At 44.8% G+C, this 13,086-nt stretch overlaps 1 protein-coding gene across 1 annotated transcript in view; it reads left to right on the forward strand.

Annotated features, from left to right (window-relative positions):
• The window catches only part of LOC147677704 (tyrosine-protein kinase Fer-like), a 219,909-nt gene that overhangs the window by 102,219 nt on the left and 104,604 nt on the right, over positions 1-13,086 (forward strand). The window contains exons 9-12 of the mRNA XM_086945577.1: positions 8,626-8,720; positions 9,269-9,392; positions 11,077-11,234; positions 11,365-11,487. Coding sequence (XP_086801703.1) covers positions 8,626-8,720; positions 9,269-9,392; positions 11,077-11,234; positions 11,365-11,487 — 500 coding nt within the window. The remainder of the gene's footprint in view (positions 1-8,625; positions 8,721-9,268; positions 9,393-11,076; positions 11,235-11,364; positions 11,488-13,086) is intronic.

Consider the following 13,086-nt stretch of genomic DNA (forward strand, 5'->3'; position numbering starts at 1 on the left):
AACTCAATGCAAAAAACGCGTTTTGGGACCCCCCTTTTTTCTCAGCCCCCCCTTGACGAAACCCCACCAAATTTTCAGGAGCTGCTCAGAAACAAAATGTGCCATTTTCCTGAAAATTTCAGCCGATTCCATCCACAAACGCCAAAGTTATTAGACATAGAATTTTCAAAAGTCCCATAGGGAATTTATCCTAACTATATATACCTACTGGCGAACGCCAGTAGGTAATATATATATATATATATATATATATATCTACACACACACACACTCTAACAACATGACTTCCACCATTCCTAGTGACATCCCAGGATCAGTGTGCGAGACTGATGCTAAATGTTATCCAGAGGAGGCAAGCAACATGGAACCAAATAACGGGGGGTGGTGTTATATGGGGGCAATGGGCTTTATTCCTAGTGCCGTTTTTGTTAAAGCATATTTTAAAAATGCTTGTATAATACTGAGAGGGGCGTTTGTGTTTAGTGTAGTGTGTGGAAGGGACCAGTTGGGTTATCTGTGCTAAAGATTCGCTTGGCAGAAGGCGGCCCGGCCTGCAGCTGGACTGTACCTGAATTTCGCTTTTGTGGGACTGCACATTCAGAACATATTCTTGATTTGAATGGTTTAGGTCTTTACATTTGGACTGGGGCTTGTCTGTCTGTCTTCTGTTTGTGCTTTCTTTCGGGGCAACATTCCAGGGCTAGTCACAGCTGCAGACAGTCTGAGATGTGATCTAAGAACATTGAGATTAAAGCAAAGTAGGAGAGAAATGAATAGAGAGGTTGGACTTGCTGTGAGGACAGGTTGGAGCCACACACCAGTGCTCCTGAGAAGTCTTCATGAGAAGAAGCCAAGGGTAGATTTTGTTTTTGAAACACGCCCAGTTTCCTCCAGTTTCAGATCATGAGAGAGGTCCCAAGTTCCACAATTTTGGACCAAATTCATTCCAACCATACTCTTAAATTAAAGTGTCACTGTTGAGGTAGTAGATGTATCCACTGATCACTAAGGTTATCAATGAATACCAGGATCCTGCCTTTAGTGGGATTAGAAGAAGGGATTCCCTCAAAATAGAGAAACTGAGTGATGGCTCTGGTTTAAACACAACAAAGTACTAAAACTCATGATTTATAGTTTGCAGCACAAACTATAACTGGAGCTACCTCTTTGTACCCGGTCTGACAAAAGACATATTTATGACATCATAAGGGACGTCATTGATGACTTCACTTATTACAACCCCAATAACATCACTGATGAAATCACTACTTCTTCGCTATTCCTTAACAATCAGCATACCCTGCACAGGAGGGTGACACAATTTTACGCCGCCAACCATAACTGGTTAATTTCAGTAGTTTGTTGCATTTGAGCCAGAAACATAACTATGTTTTTTCAGTGAATTTCATGTATTTTTTAAGCCCCACTTAATTTCGAGCCCTCGCTGCACATGCCCTTAGAACAGGTCTTGCACCCAACTTGCCAAACCCGGCAGCCAACCCCTGCAACCAAACTCTGCCTGAATATAGGAGGTGTTAGCTGCAGGGCCTGGCTTCCAGCCATCCCCTGTACCCAATAGAAAATGGGCTGATAACCTGCAGGGCACAAGGATTACATTTTTTATGTCATTACACTGAAATTTAATTTATTGGATGTGAAACTGAAACTATTTGTGTAATGTTTAATCAACAGATGCTTTAAACTTTTTTTTCTTACATTTTCATAATATCACATTACTCTGACAGGCTGGCGAATAACTTGTTTATATTTTTTGAGGTGGCTGTCCCCAAATAAAGAGATCCCTCTACAGTTTCCTTCTCCCAAGTGCATTATTTTTGGTTAGGCTGTGGGTTATGGTACATGTTATGGGCGTACATCTGGTAACCATTGAATACTTTCAGAGTGGTCCTATATAAATGGATGTTACTCACAAAGGTAGCATTCTGATTGGTTATCCAGCTCCCAACGGTCCACTTCAGGTGCCAATTAAATTAGTTCAAAACAATATTTATTTATTTATTTATAAAGTTTTATATAGCGCAAACAAGATCCCGAAGGATATCAGAGCGCTTTACAATAGTGTGGAAAGAAGGACCTAAATGGTGGTGGACGGGTCAGCAGAGGTCATCTTCATTTCAAACACACATTTATGCTTGGTGTAAGAGTCAGTAGTAATGTAAATAGTTTATATAAAATATGGTTAGCACTAGGGATGTTAGAAGGTTAATAATGACTTAAAGTTCATTTTATTTAATATAAATGTAAAAACGATTATTTCATATTCACAAATTAATTTACTTTAAATCCCTTTCATTTAATTAATTAATTAATTAATTAATTAATTATAGGTTAAGGATTAGCTTTAGGAGTACAATAACATTAGATGTGTATTTATTATTTTAATTTGATTTAATAATATAATTGCAGTTATTGCTAGGTTGGTATTACTTTTTATGATACAACAATAATAAAATGTAGGATTAAAGTTCAAATATGATAACTGATCGCTTTAATTACTTTCAAATTAATATTGTTTAAGATACATATGTGTGTGTGTGTATGTGTATATATAAATAAAATGCCTATATGCCTCCCTGGTGGGTAAGGGTTTGTAATATTTTGATTTCATGTAATTAAATTACCTTTAAATTAAGGTTATAGATCATGGATTATCTAAATGAAGGGCACAATAAATGGATGAAGTAAAGGCTTTTTAATATTAGGAAAGGGGGTAAGTGAAGGTAGAATGAAGTAAAGGAGATCAGTTGCAGGTACGAAGAACCATGTAAAGGTGGTTGAAGTATAGACACACATGTCCTACAGATATCCAACATCTTCTTTCCATAACTGTATCGTTGGTCTGCTATTTCTCTCTGTCTCTTAAGAAATCATAGATTTTAAAATCTAAAAATAGGAATATTTCAAAGAGGAAACTTGACATTTTTCGACTTTCTTTGCAGTGCATTGGGGGTAGGAGCTATTTATATATAGACTAACGCGTAAAGTGACCGGTTTTGCTGCAAAGTGTTTAAGATCGAATTTCCAAAAAGTGGGATCTTAGGTCATATTTAGGGGCTGATTAGGATCCTGGAGGACAGGTTACTCCATAGGATATAATGAGATTTACATTTTGGTTGATGGAATATCCGTCACCTTTGTGACGTAGTAACCTGTCTGCCAGGATTGTGGTTTCTTCAAAATGTTTGGCCATGGGTTGAAAAGGAAAAGGGGAGTTGTGACATTTGAGGCTGAGAGACTGCATGGCACTTGAATGTATAAATCTCAATTTCCATTCTGACTGTGGAGTGCTCTGAGCTTGTATTAACATGCATATAGATGCACTGAGATTTCCAGTCTCTGTACAAGATACGCCCTCTGCTCAATATTCTGCTGTTTAATCACTGTTCAGATGGGCCGCATGCTGCCTCAATGGGCAGTTACATTATTGTTCAAGTAGGCGTTTGTGTTTAAGTAGGCGTGGGTGCACCTAACTGCTCAATGCTGAGATCATGTACAGTTGCACTTGTAAAAACAATGAATACTCCATTACCACAGTTATTTTAAGACTCATGAAAACAGGAAAGTATAACAAACGGTTTACGTACTGAAATCCTCATTAAATATATATTAGTAACCTATGGATGAATATAACAAGGCTGTCATTCCGAGGAGTTTGCAAAGTCAGAATGAGGGATAACATACAGAGTTATTGCAACCACATTGCATATAATGTCCCTTTGTTCTGGCCTTGTTCTTGCTTTGAAAATTGTTGGAAGTAATATGTGCATGGGGAACACCATGAGGTACAATATTACTGCATACATTGAGGTAGTGGCATTGAGCAACAAGCATTTGCAATTTATTTTATTTATTTTATATTCTTTTATAGCGCCTGAATAGACCCCCAAAGGGGTATCTCCGCGCTTTGCCAGTAAGAATATAACTCCAGATGGTCTTGTTCAGAGGGGATAGTACATATTACCAGGGGAGAGTCAGTTGCTGGTAAATAAGTGTGTTTTTAAGGTCTTCCGAAAGATCAAATGGCTGGTGAGTGATCTCATCTCAAAAGGTAGAGAGTTCCAGAGCACTGGTCCCACATGGGCCAGCGCTCGGCCTCCTTGTCTGGACTTCTTTATTCTAGGTACCTGCAGAATCTGCAGGTTACTAGAGCACAGAGAGCGTCCAGGAACATATGGCTGAAAGATTTTGGCCAGATATTTTGGACCTTCGCCTATCACACTTTTGTGAATAGTACATAGAGTCTTAAACTGTACTCGCTTCCTCACTGGTAGCCAGTGGAGTCTCGCAATAGGTCTCGCATTAGGAAAGTGTGAGCTATTGGTATTGTGAATGACAATTTCGTTTTAATATGTGTTGGCTTTGAAAATATATACATTAATTCCATTGTTATTCACAAAGCCAATAGCTTACACTTTCCTGATGCGAGTCCTATTGGCTATGGCATTGCTTGTTGGTAGCAAACAAGGACAGTGCTGATGTGGTGCTGAGTGATGCTGTTGTGGTGCTGAGTGATGATGTGGTAGGGCTGGGTGATGTGGTGGTGTATTAGAGTGATGTGGTGGTGTCCCAGAGTGATGTGGTGGTGTCCCAGAGTGATGTGGTAGTGTCCCAGAGTGATATAGTGGTGTTCATGAGTGATGTGGTGGTGTCCCTGAGTGATGTTGTGGTGTCCCTGAGTGATGTGGTGGTGACCCTGAGTGATGTGGGTTGGTGCCCCTGAGCGGTGCCCCTGAGTGATGTGGTGGTGCCCCTGAGTACTGTGGTGGTGTACCTGAGTGATGTAGTGATGTCCCTGAGTGATGTGGTGGTGTCCCTGAGTGATGTGGTGGTGTCCCTGAGTGATGTGGTGGTGTGGTGGTGTCCTAGAGTGATGTGGTGGTGTCCTAGAGGGATGTAGTGGTGTCCTAGAGTGATGTAGTGGTGTCCTAGAGTGATGTAGTGGTGTCCTAGAGTGATGTAGTGGTGTCCTAGAGTGATGTGGTGGGGTCCAAGAGTGATGTGGTGGTGTCCTAGAGTGATGTGGTGGTGTTGTGTGGCGTTCAACAGTGTGAGTCGTGCAGCAGTGTGAGGCGTGCAGCAGTGTGAGGCATGCAGCAGTGTGTGGCGTGCAGCAGTGTGTGGCGTGCAGCAGTGTGTGGCGTGCAGCAGTGTAAGGCGTGCAGCAGTGTGAGTAATGCAGCAGTGTGAGTAATGCAGCAGTGTGCAGCGTGCAGAAGTGTGAGGTGTGCAGCAGTGTGAGGCGTGCAGCAGTGTGAGGCGTGCAGCAGTGTGCAGCATCCAGTAGTGTGAGTAATGCAGCAGTGTGCGGCGTGCAGCAGTGTGAGGCATGCAACAGTGTGAGGTGTGCAGCAGTGTGAGGCGTGCAGCAGTGTGTGGCGTGCAGCAGTGTGTCGTGCAGCAGTGTGTCGTGCAGCAGTGTGCAGCATGCAGCAGTGTGAGGCGTGCAGCAGTGTGAGGTGTGCATCAGTGTGAGGTGTGCAGCAGTGTGAGGCGTGCAGCAGTGTGAGGCGCGCAGCAGTCTGAGGCATGCAATGGTGTGTGGCGTGCAGCAGTGTGTGGTGTACAGCAGTGTGTCGTGCAGCAGTGTGCGGCGTGCAGCAGTGTGCGGCGTGCAGCAGTGTGAGGCGTGCAGCAGTGTGTGGCGTGCAGCAGTGTGTGGCGTGCAGCAGTGTGCAGCATGCAGCAGTGTGAGGCATGCAGCAGTGTGAGGCATGCAGCAGTGTGGAGCATGCAGCAGTGTGAGTAATGCAGCAGTGAGCACCAGTGTGAGGCGTGCAGCAGTGTGAGGCATGCAACAGTGTGTGGCGTGCAGCAGTGTGTGGCGTGCAGCAGTGTGCAACATGCAGCAGTGTGAGTAATGCAGCAGTGTGCAGCAGTGTGAGTCATGCAGCAGTGTGCGGCGTGCGGCAGTGTGAGGCGTGCAGCAGTCTGATGCGTGCAGCAGTGTGAGGCGTGTGGCAGTGTGAGGCGTGCGGCAATGTGAGGCGTATGGCAGTGTTATAATATAGCAGTGTGCAGCGTGCAGCAGTGTGGCGTGCAGCAGTGTGAGGCGTGCAGCAGTGTGAGGCGTGCAGCAGTGTGAGGCGTGCAGCAGTGTGAGGCATGCAGTAGTGTGTGGCGTGCAGCAGTGTGTGGTGTACAGCAGTGTGTCGTGCAGCAGTGTGAGGCGTGCAGCAGTGTGAGGCGTGCAGCAGTGTGTGGCGTGCAGCAGTGTGTGGCGTGCAGCAGTGTGTCGTGCAGCACTGTGCAGCATGCAGCAGTGTGAGGCATGCAGCAGTGTGAGGCATGCAGCAGTGTGAGGCATGCAGCAGTGTGAGTAATGCAGCAGTGAGCAGCAGTGTGAGGTGTGCAGCAGTGTGAGGCATGCAACAGTGTGAGGCGTGCAGCACTGTGTCGTGCAGCATGCAGCAGTGTGAGTAATGCAGCAGTGTGCAGCAGTGTGTGGCGTGCAGCCATGTGTGGCGTGCAGCAGTGTGGCGTGCAGCAGTGTGAGGCGTGCAGCAGTGTGAGGCGTGCAGCAGTGTGAGGCATGCAGCAGTGTGTGGCGTGCAGCAGTGTGTGGCATGCAGCAGTGTGCAACATGCAGCAGTGTGAGTAATGCAGCAGTGTGCAGCAGTGTGAGTCATGCAGCAGTGTGAGTCATGCAGCAGTGGGAGGCGTGCGGCAGTGTGAGTAATGCAGCAGTGTAAGGTGGGCAGCATTGTGAGGCGTGCAGCAATGTGAGGCGTGCAGCAGTGTGTGGTGTGTAGTAGTGTGTGGCATGCAGCAGTGTGGTATGCAGCAGTGTGTTGTGCAGCAGTGTGCAGCATGCAGCAGTGTGAGGCGTGCAGAAGTGTGAGGCATGCAGCAGTGTGAGGCGTGCAGCAGTGTGAGGCGTGCAGGAGTGTGAGGCGTGCAGCAGTGTGTGGCATGCATCAGTGTGTCATGCAGCAGTGTGCAGAATGCAGCAGTGTGATGCGTACAGCAGTGTGAGGCGTGCAGCAGTGTGAGGCGTGCAGCAGTGTGAGATGTGCAGCAGTGTGAGACGTGCAGCAGTGTGAGGCATGCAGCAGTGTGAGGCGTGCGGCAGTGTGCAGCATGCAGCAGTGAGAGGCGTGCAGCAGTGTGTGGCATGCAGTAGTGCGTGGCGTGCAGCAGTGTGTGGCGTGCAGCAGTGTGGCATGCAGCAATGTGAGGCGTGCAGCAATGTGAGGCGTGCAGCAGTGTGAGGCGTGCAGCAGTGTGTGGCGTGCAGCAGTGTGTGGCGTGCAGCAGTGTGAGGCGTGCAGCAGTGTGGGGCGTGCAGCAGTGTGTGATGTGCAGCAGTGTGTGGCGTGCAGCAGTGTGAGGCATGCAGCAGTGTGAGGCGTGCAGCAGTGTGTGGCGTGCAGCAGTGTGAGGTGTGCAGTAGTATGAGACGTGGGGGAAAAAATGCACTGAGAAAGAGTGGGGGAACACGAGCCGACGAAAGAGTGGGGGAGGGGATACTCGAGCCAACGAAAGATTGGGGGGGGAAAGCTTGAGCCGACAAGAGTGGGGGAAAAAGCACTAGCAGATAAAAGAGTGGGGAAAGAAATGCACGATCCGACGAAAAAAGCATGAGTCAGAGAAGAAAGTAAAATGTGAGCCAGAGAAAGACAGGAAATAAGTAACGAGCCATGTAGAAAAAAGAAAAAAAAAGCTCTCGGCGTTGCTGTGGTAGGGGCGGGGGAGTGCATTCCTTTCAAGTCTGATGCGGGGGGAGGGGAAGGGTGAAAACCTTTGAAGTCTGATGCCGAGGCACAGACAAGTGGTGGTTTGTGATGTGGCTGGCGATGATGTGCACGCGCATGGCTCACATGAACTGTACGCGATCCGCAGCTAGGTAGACTTTTCTTTTCCCCTTACTATAACCTCGCCTATTTATCCCTGCGGGATAGAATAGGCGAGACCTAAAAATCAGGCCTGCATCAATGCTGGTTTTCCTTCACAAATCAGAATTAGGGATAATGTGTCTCTGGTCCTACAGCTGGTAGCAAATCTGAGAAGAGCCATTTGAAACCAGTCTACTAAATAATTAAATAGCTGATAAGTTCAGCAGTGTGGAGCCAAGCACTGGTGCATTTTGGCCATATATTTACTAAAAAATTATGCATGGGCACTTTTGCAATGTAATGCAACATAAACTATGGCATCAATTCACTAACCAATTTTAAGGTTCATGGGCTCATCACTAAATTGTGTTGTGTCTTGTGACCACTTATTCAAGCTTATTAAAGAAGGGCTTCTAAGCCCTAAGTTAGCACCCTCGCTCTTTATTATAACTGCATTTGACTCTCCACTGACCCATGATCGATTTGCGTCAAAATCATCATCATAGGGCACGAATCAGACAAAAGTTAGGCACCTCTTGCCCCCCACTCAGTGAACATCGTATGAATCCAGTCACGATAGCCTATTTACCATTGGGATATGTGGGCAAATTTTCCTTAATCCTGCAGGGGAAATTGACGAAGGTTGTCACCACAAAATGGAAATGGCTGCAGATTCCTTTGGTTCTTGATCATTTTGATGACAGAAGACTTAGAATGGTACCAATAATATGGCTTCCTGACAATACTTAATGCCTCCCTATTCCATTCTTAGGATCCTGAGGCAGTATGATCACCCCAACATTGTCAAACTGATTGGGGTCTGTGCTTGGAAGCAACCCATCTACATCATCATGGAGCTGGTCACAGGTTAGTGGGGGATTTGTTGTCCATGACTGAGGCCCTGCAGGACTGAAAGGTGAATATTTAAAGCACTGGATTGAGAAGCAGTTGAAGATGAGTTCAAGTCATGTTTTGCTTAGTTAACCTCTGTGGACAACTGGCATGATGCTGTGTACCTCAACGTGATGGCTAAATTGCCACAATGTTGGTTTGTTAATCTAATGGCACTATAATTTCCCAAGATGTTTGTTGAGAAGGTACATGATGAGGAATCATCCAGTAACTAATGACACAAGATTGCTTGTATAGTTATTCATATTATTCTTGTTGTTGTTAGATGCTATTATTATAGTTTAACATGTTTGCTAGTTTAGTCACTTTATAACATTATGCTTGAGTATTCTCCCATTGTAGATTCCTACCTCAGCAATACAAAGTTTAAAATGTCATGTTTGATTCTACTTCCATTATTGATATATATCAATATCATTGATTTTTTTTTTTGAAGTATTCATCTATGGCAACAAGATTTTTAGAAGTAAGGTTTTCTTCTATTTGTTGTGCTTTTGATTTAGGTGGTGATTTCTTGTCTTATCTCCGGCGTGAAGTGAAACGTCTCTGGGTAAAAGATTTACTGAGGTTTGCAGAACAAGTTGCAGCAGGAATGGCTTATCTGGAAAGCAAGCACTGCATACACAGGTATTGGATTCCATGAGGAAGTTTGCCTCAGAGAAGGTGCTGGGCACATTGCAAAGGCGCTTGTAGAGACAGCTTCCATACAAATGAGCAGTATAGTTAGCTCACTGGGGACTGTATTCAATATGGATCAGATAAAAAAAAGCAAGGTGGACTTAGAAGTGGTTCATTATGACCCATAAACTAAAATGCATTTGGGTTTTCTGCTATATCTCTTGTGGGAACCAAATTATGTGTCAGCATTGCCTAACATATACAGCAAGAAAGACAACTTAAGTGACATAAGGTGGTAAATTTTGTGTCAATGATACTTTTCTATTTTGTCCTTATAACACTTTTAATACAGACATGAATACTGTATGGTCAAATGTTTCACCGTATTAGTACCATTTTAACACATAAATACAGCAATCAGTTTCTGAAATGTGACCAGTTAACATTTGCAAAGTGTCTAGTACTGAATGTCACCACATTAGGCTTTTGTAGTGACTTTTAATTGCTTTGAGCTACTAAAAACTTTTTGTTGAAATCTGTAAATTATGCAGCAGATAGTAAATTATGTGGCAAGTATTACAAACACATAATTAGAATTGAATAACAGTGGCCCTTTGTACAGGCAATTACATTTGGTACAAAGTAGCAATTGTTTTACCTTACTTGAACTATTAAAAGAATGTAGAATCTTCCTTTTTGTGTTGCCTTTCTAAAAGTGGTAGGACAGTCAGGTCCAAAAAAGATCAGCAAAACTTCGCAGGAGGTGAACCCGACCCTAGAATGTAAGAACAAAAGGATAAACGCCATAATATGCAGTTGTGGAATAGTCATCCAGTTGCCTTCAGCTCAAGTTTTAAATTCGAACTTGTATGTTTGCATGCACATTGTGCATCACTTGCATTGCATTGCAGCCAGATTATTGGAAACCCTTACATCAGTCAATAACTAAATCCCAACACCAATCGCATCACTGACAACTACAATAATACACAACAATTACATTAATAATAAAGTATCATCATTTTCGTATGTTAATGACTTTCGTTGGCTTACAATTAATCATTGCCCCATGCCATTCCTCTCCAATGAAGATCTTCCCCCCACTCTTCACTTCTCTGTAAAACACTGCAACTGTTGTTCATGCAGTTTCTGCACAATGCCTCAGTTGTTCTGCCTAATGCATTCTTGCTTGGAATGTGCAGTATCAGTAAATTGCTAGCCCCTCACACTTCAAAGGAAATTGAAGTGTATCGGGTCTCCTACATTGAATCCAGACACCCTTCCATAACTCATTGCAAAGAGAACTCCCTGCATGGGAATAAACACATAAAGGCACCTCAAAGACTTAAAAAAAAAAATAAACGTTTCCACTTTTTTCCACAGAATGCAATGAATTTGCAAGACCTTAAGTGAATTTGTTAACAACTGTTGGGATCATGCAATAAAGCAGCATCAATGTCACAGAAAAAAAGCAATTAGATCATTTTGAAGAATTGCCATCCTGTTCCCCTAACTAGTATTTCTTTATTGACTGAGGTTTATCCTTGATTCCTGCTCCATTGTCTTCTACGAGTACATTTTTGATCCACACAATACAAGCCATAATAGTGACCTTACTTGGATTACTTCTGTAAATACTCTAAATTGGATTTCACCCTTAATCTCATTTTTATTTTATATTCTACATTTAAAGGGATCTAGCAGCCAGGAATGTGTTGGTTGCAGCAAGCAATGTCCTGAAGATCAGTGACTTTGGCATGTCCCGGCAGGAGGAGGATGGAGTCTACTCTTCCACCGGAGGCCTGAAGCATATACCGATCAAGTGGACTGCGCCAGAGGCCTTGAAATTCGGTCAGCAGTGATGCATGCTTTTTTTTTCAGGGTGCAGTTTGAAAAGCATGATGTCTTGTTTTAGATGCCACCTTATTACGGCCAGTTTTTTTGCCAAGGGAGATGAAACCCTTCTCTTGTTTCTGGACAGGACGATATTCGACTGAGAGTGACGTATGGAGTTATGGGATTTTGCTGTGGGAGATCTTCACCTTTGGAGCAGCACCCTACACAGGGTTATCCAACCGGCAAGCCCAAAACCAAGTAGAAAGAGGTAGAAATTAATGACTGAAAATGTGCTCTTCCAACTCTGACAAATCTTCTTGTCTACCAGTCTAAGAAGTATTTTACTATACAGAAATAACATTTTTGACCGTGTTCGCGCGCTCCTATTGGTTATGAAAAATGTAATGCTCTGTTCTCAAGCATATATTTTAATTTTGTAGGAACAATTCTAATAAGCTGCACTGCTATGTGTTGCATAGGGAAATGTTTCTTTGTTTCATTTGGCTTTCATTGGAAGCCCTTGTAGTGAATTGAGCATTCAGTCAGTCAGTATAAACTTTATTTCGTCCGCTAGGGCCATAAAAGTACAGAAATATAAAATTGCAAAAAGATAAAATTCACTAAAAAGAGTAAACACTTTCAGTTGTGAATCCACTTATTACGGATACCTTTCAATAGCAAAGTTCTCCCACTGTTACCAAATAACACAATTGGACCAAAGCTCATACACTGCTAATGTCAGCTAAAAACATAATATAACAAGCATTGGAAATGCAATAGGTCTCGCATTAGGAAAGTTTGAGCTATTGGTATTGTAAAGGACACATTTTTTATTTATGTGCTTGTTTTGAAAATAGCGAAATTAATAGCTTTGTCATTTACAATGCCAATAGTTTTATCTTTCGCAAATGTGACACCTATTGTAACACAATATGTGTTGTAGCACTGAGTGGGGTGAGGGTGAGGGGGTGTGAGGGTGAGGGGGGGTGAGGGTGAGGGTGAGTGGGTGTGTGAGGGTGTGAGGGTGAGGGTGAGTGAGGGGGTGTGAGGGTGAGGGGGTGTGAGGGGGTGTGAGGGTGTGTGAGGGTGTGTGAGGGTGAGTGAGGGTGTGTGAGGGTGAGTGAGTGTGTGTGAGGGGGTGAGGGGGAGGGGTGTGAGGGCGAGGGTGACTGAGGGTGTGTGAGAGTGAGGGGATGAGGGTAAGGGTGTGTGAGGGTGAGGGGGTGATGGTGAGAGGTGCGAGGGTGAGGGGGTGAGGGTGTGTGAGGGTGAAGGTGTGTGAGGGTGAGGGTGTGAGGCTGAGTGAGGGTGAGAGGGTTGTGAGGGGGTGTGAGGGTGAGTGAGGGTGTGTGAGGATGAGGGGGTGAGGATGAGTGAGGGTGTGTGAGGGTGGGTGAGGGTATGTGAGGGTGAGGGGGATGAGGGTGAGGAGGTGTGAGGGTGAGGAGGTGTGATGGTGTGAGGGTCATGGGGTGAGGGTGTGAGAGGGTGTGAGAGTGAGTGAGGGTGATATGGTGTGAGGGTGAGTGAGGGTGAGATGGTGGGAGGGTGACGGGGTGTGTGAGGGTGAGGGGCTGTAGAAGCAAAAAAGGCTAGCCTCCGAGCACGCCCACTGGTCACGTGCTCCGCTCCACATAGAGAGGCGCGAGAGAAAATCTCAACGGCAGACAAGACCTAGGGTCACGGAGGGCGCGCACGCGACCCCTGCGACCGTGAGGGGCCAAGCAGCCAGCCACGCAGAGAAAGGGAAAGTCGCAGACAGAGAGCACAACAAAAGCACCTGCGACAATACCGACCACCCACGAATCACAGGAGGAACTGAAGAGGCCGCCAAGACGAGTGGGGAGAGCTGTACACATGCAGGCTA

The sequence above is a fragment of the Lissotriton vulgaris genome, chromosome 12, assembly GCF_964263255.1.
Source record: "Lissotriton vulgaris chromosome 12, aLisVul1.2, whole genome shotgun sequence".
Lineage (NCBI taxonomy): Eukaryota > Metazoa > Chordata > Amphibia > Caudata > Salamandridae > Lissotriton > Lissotriton vulgaris.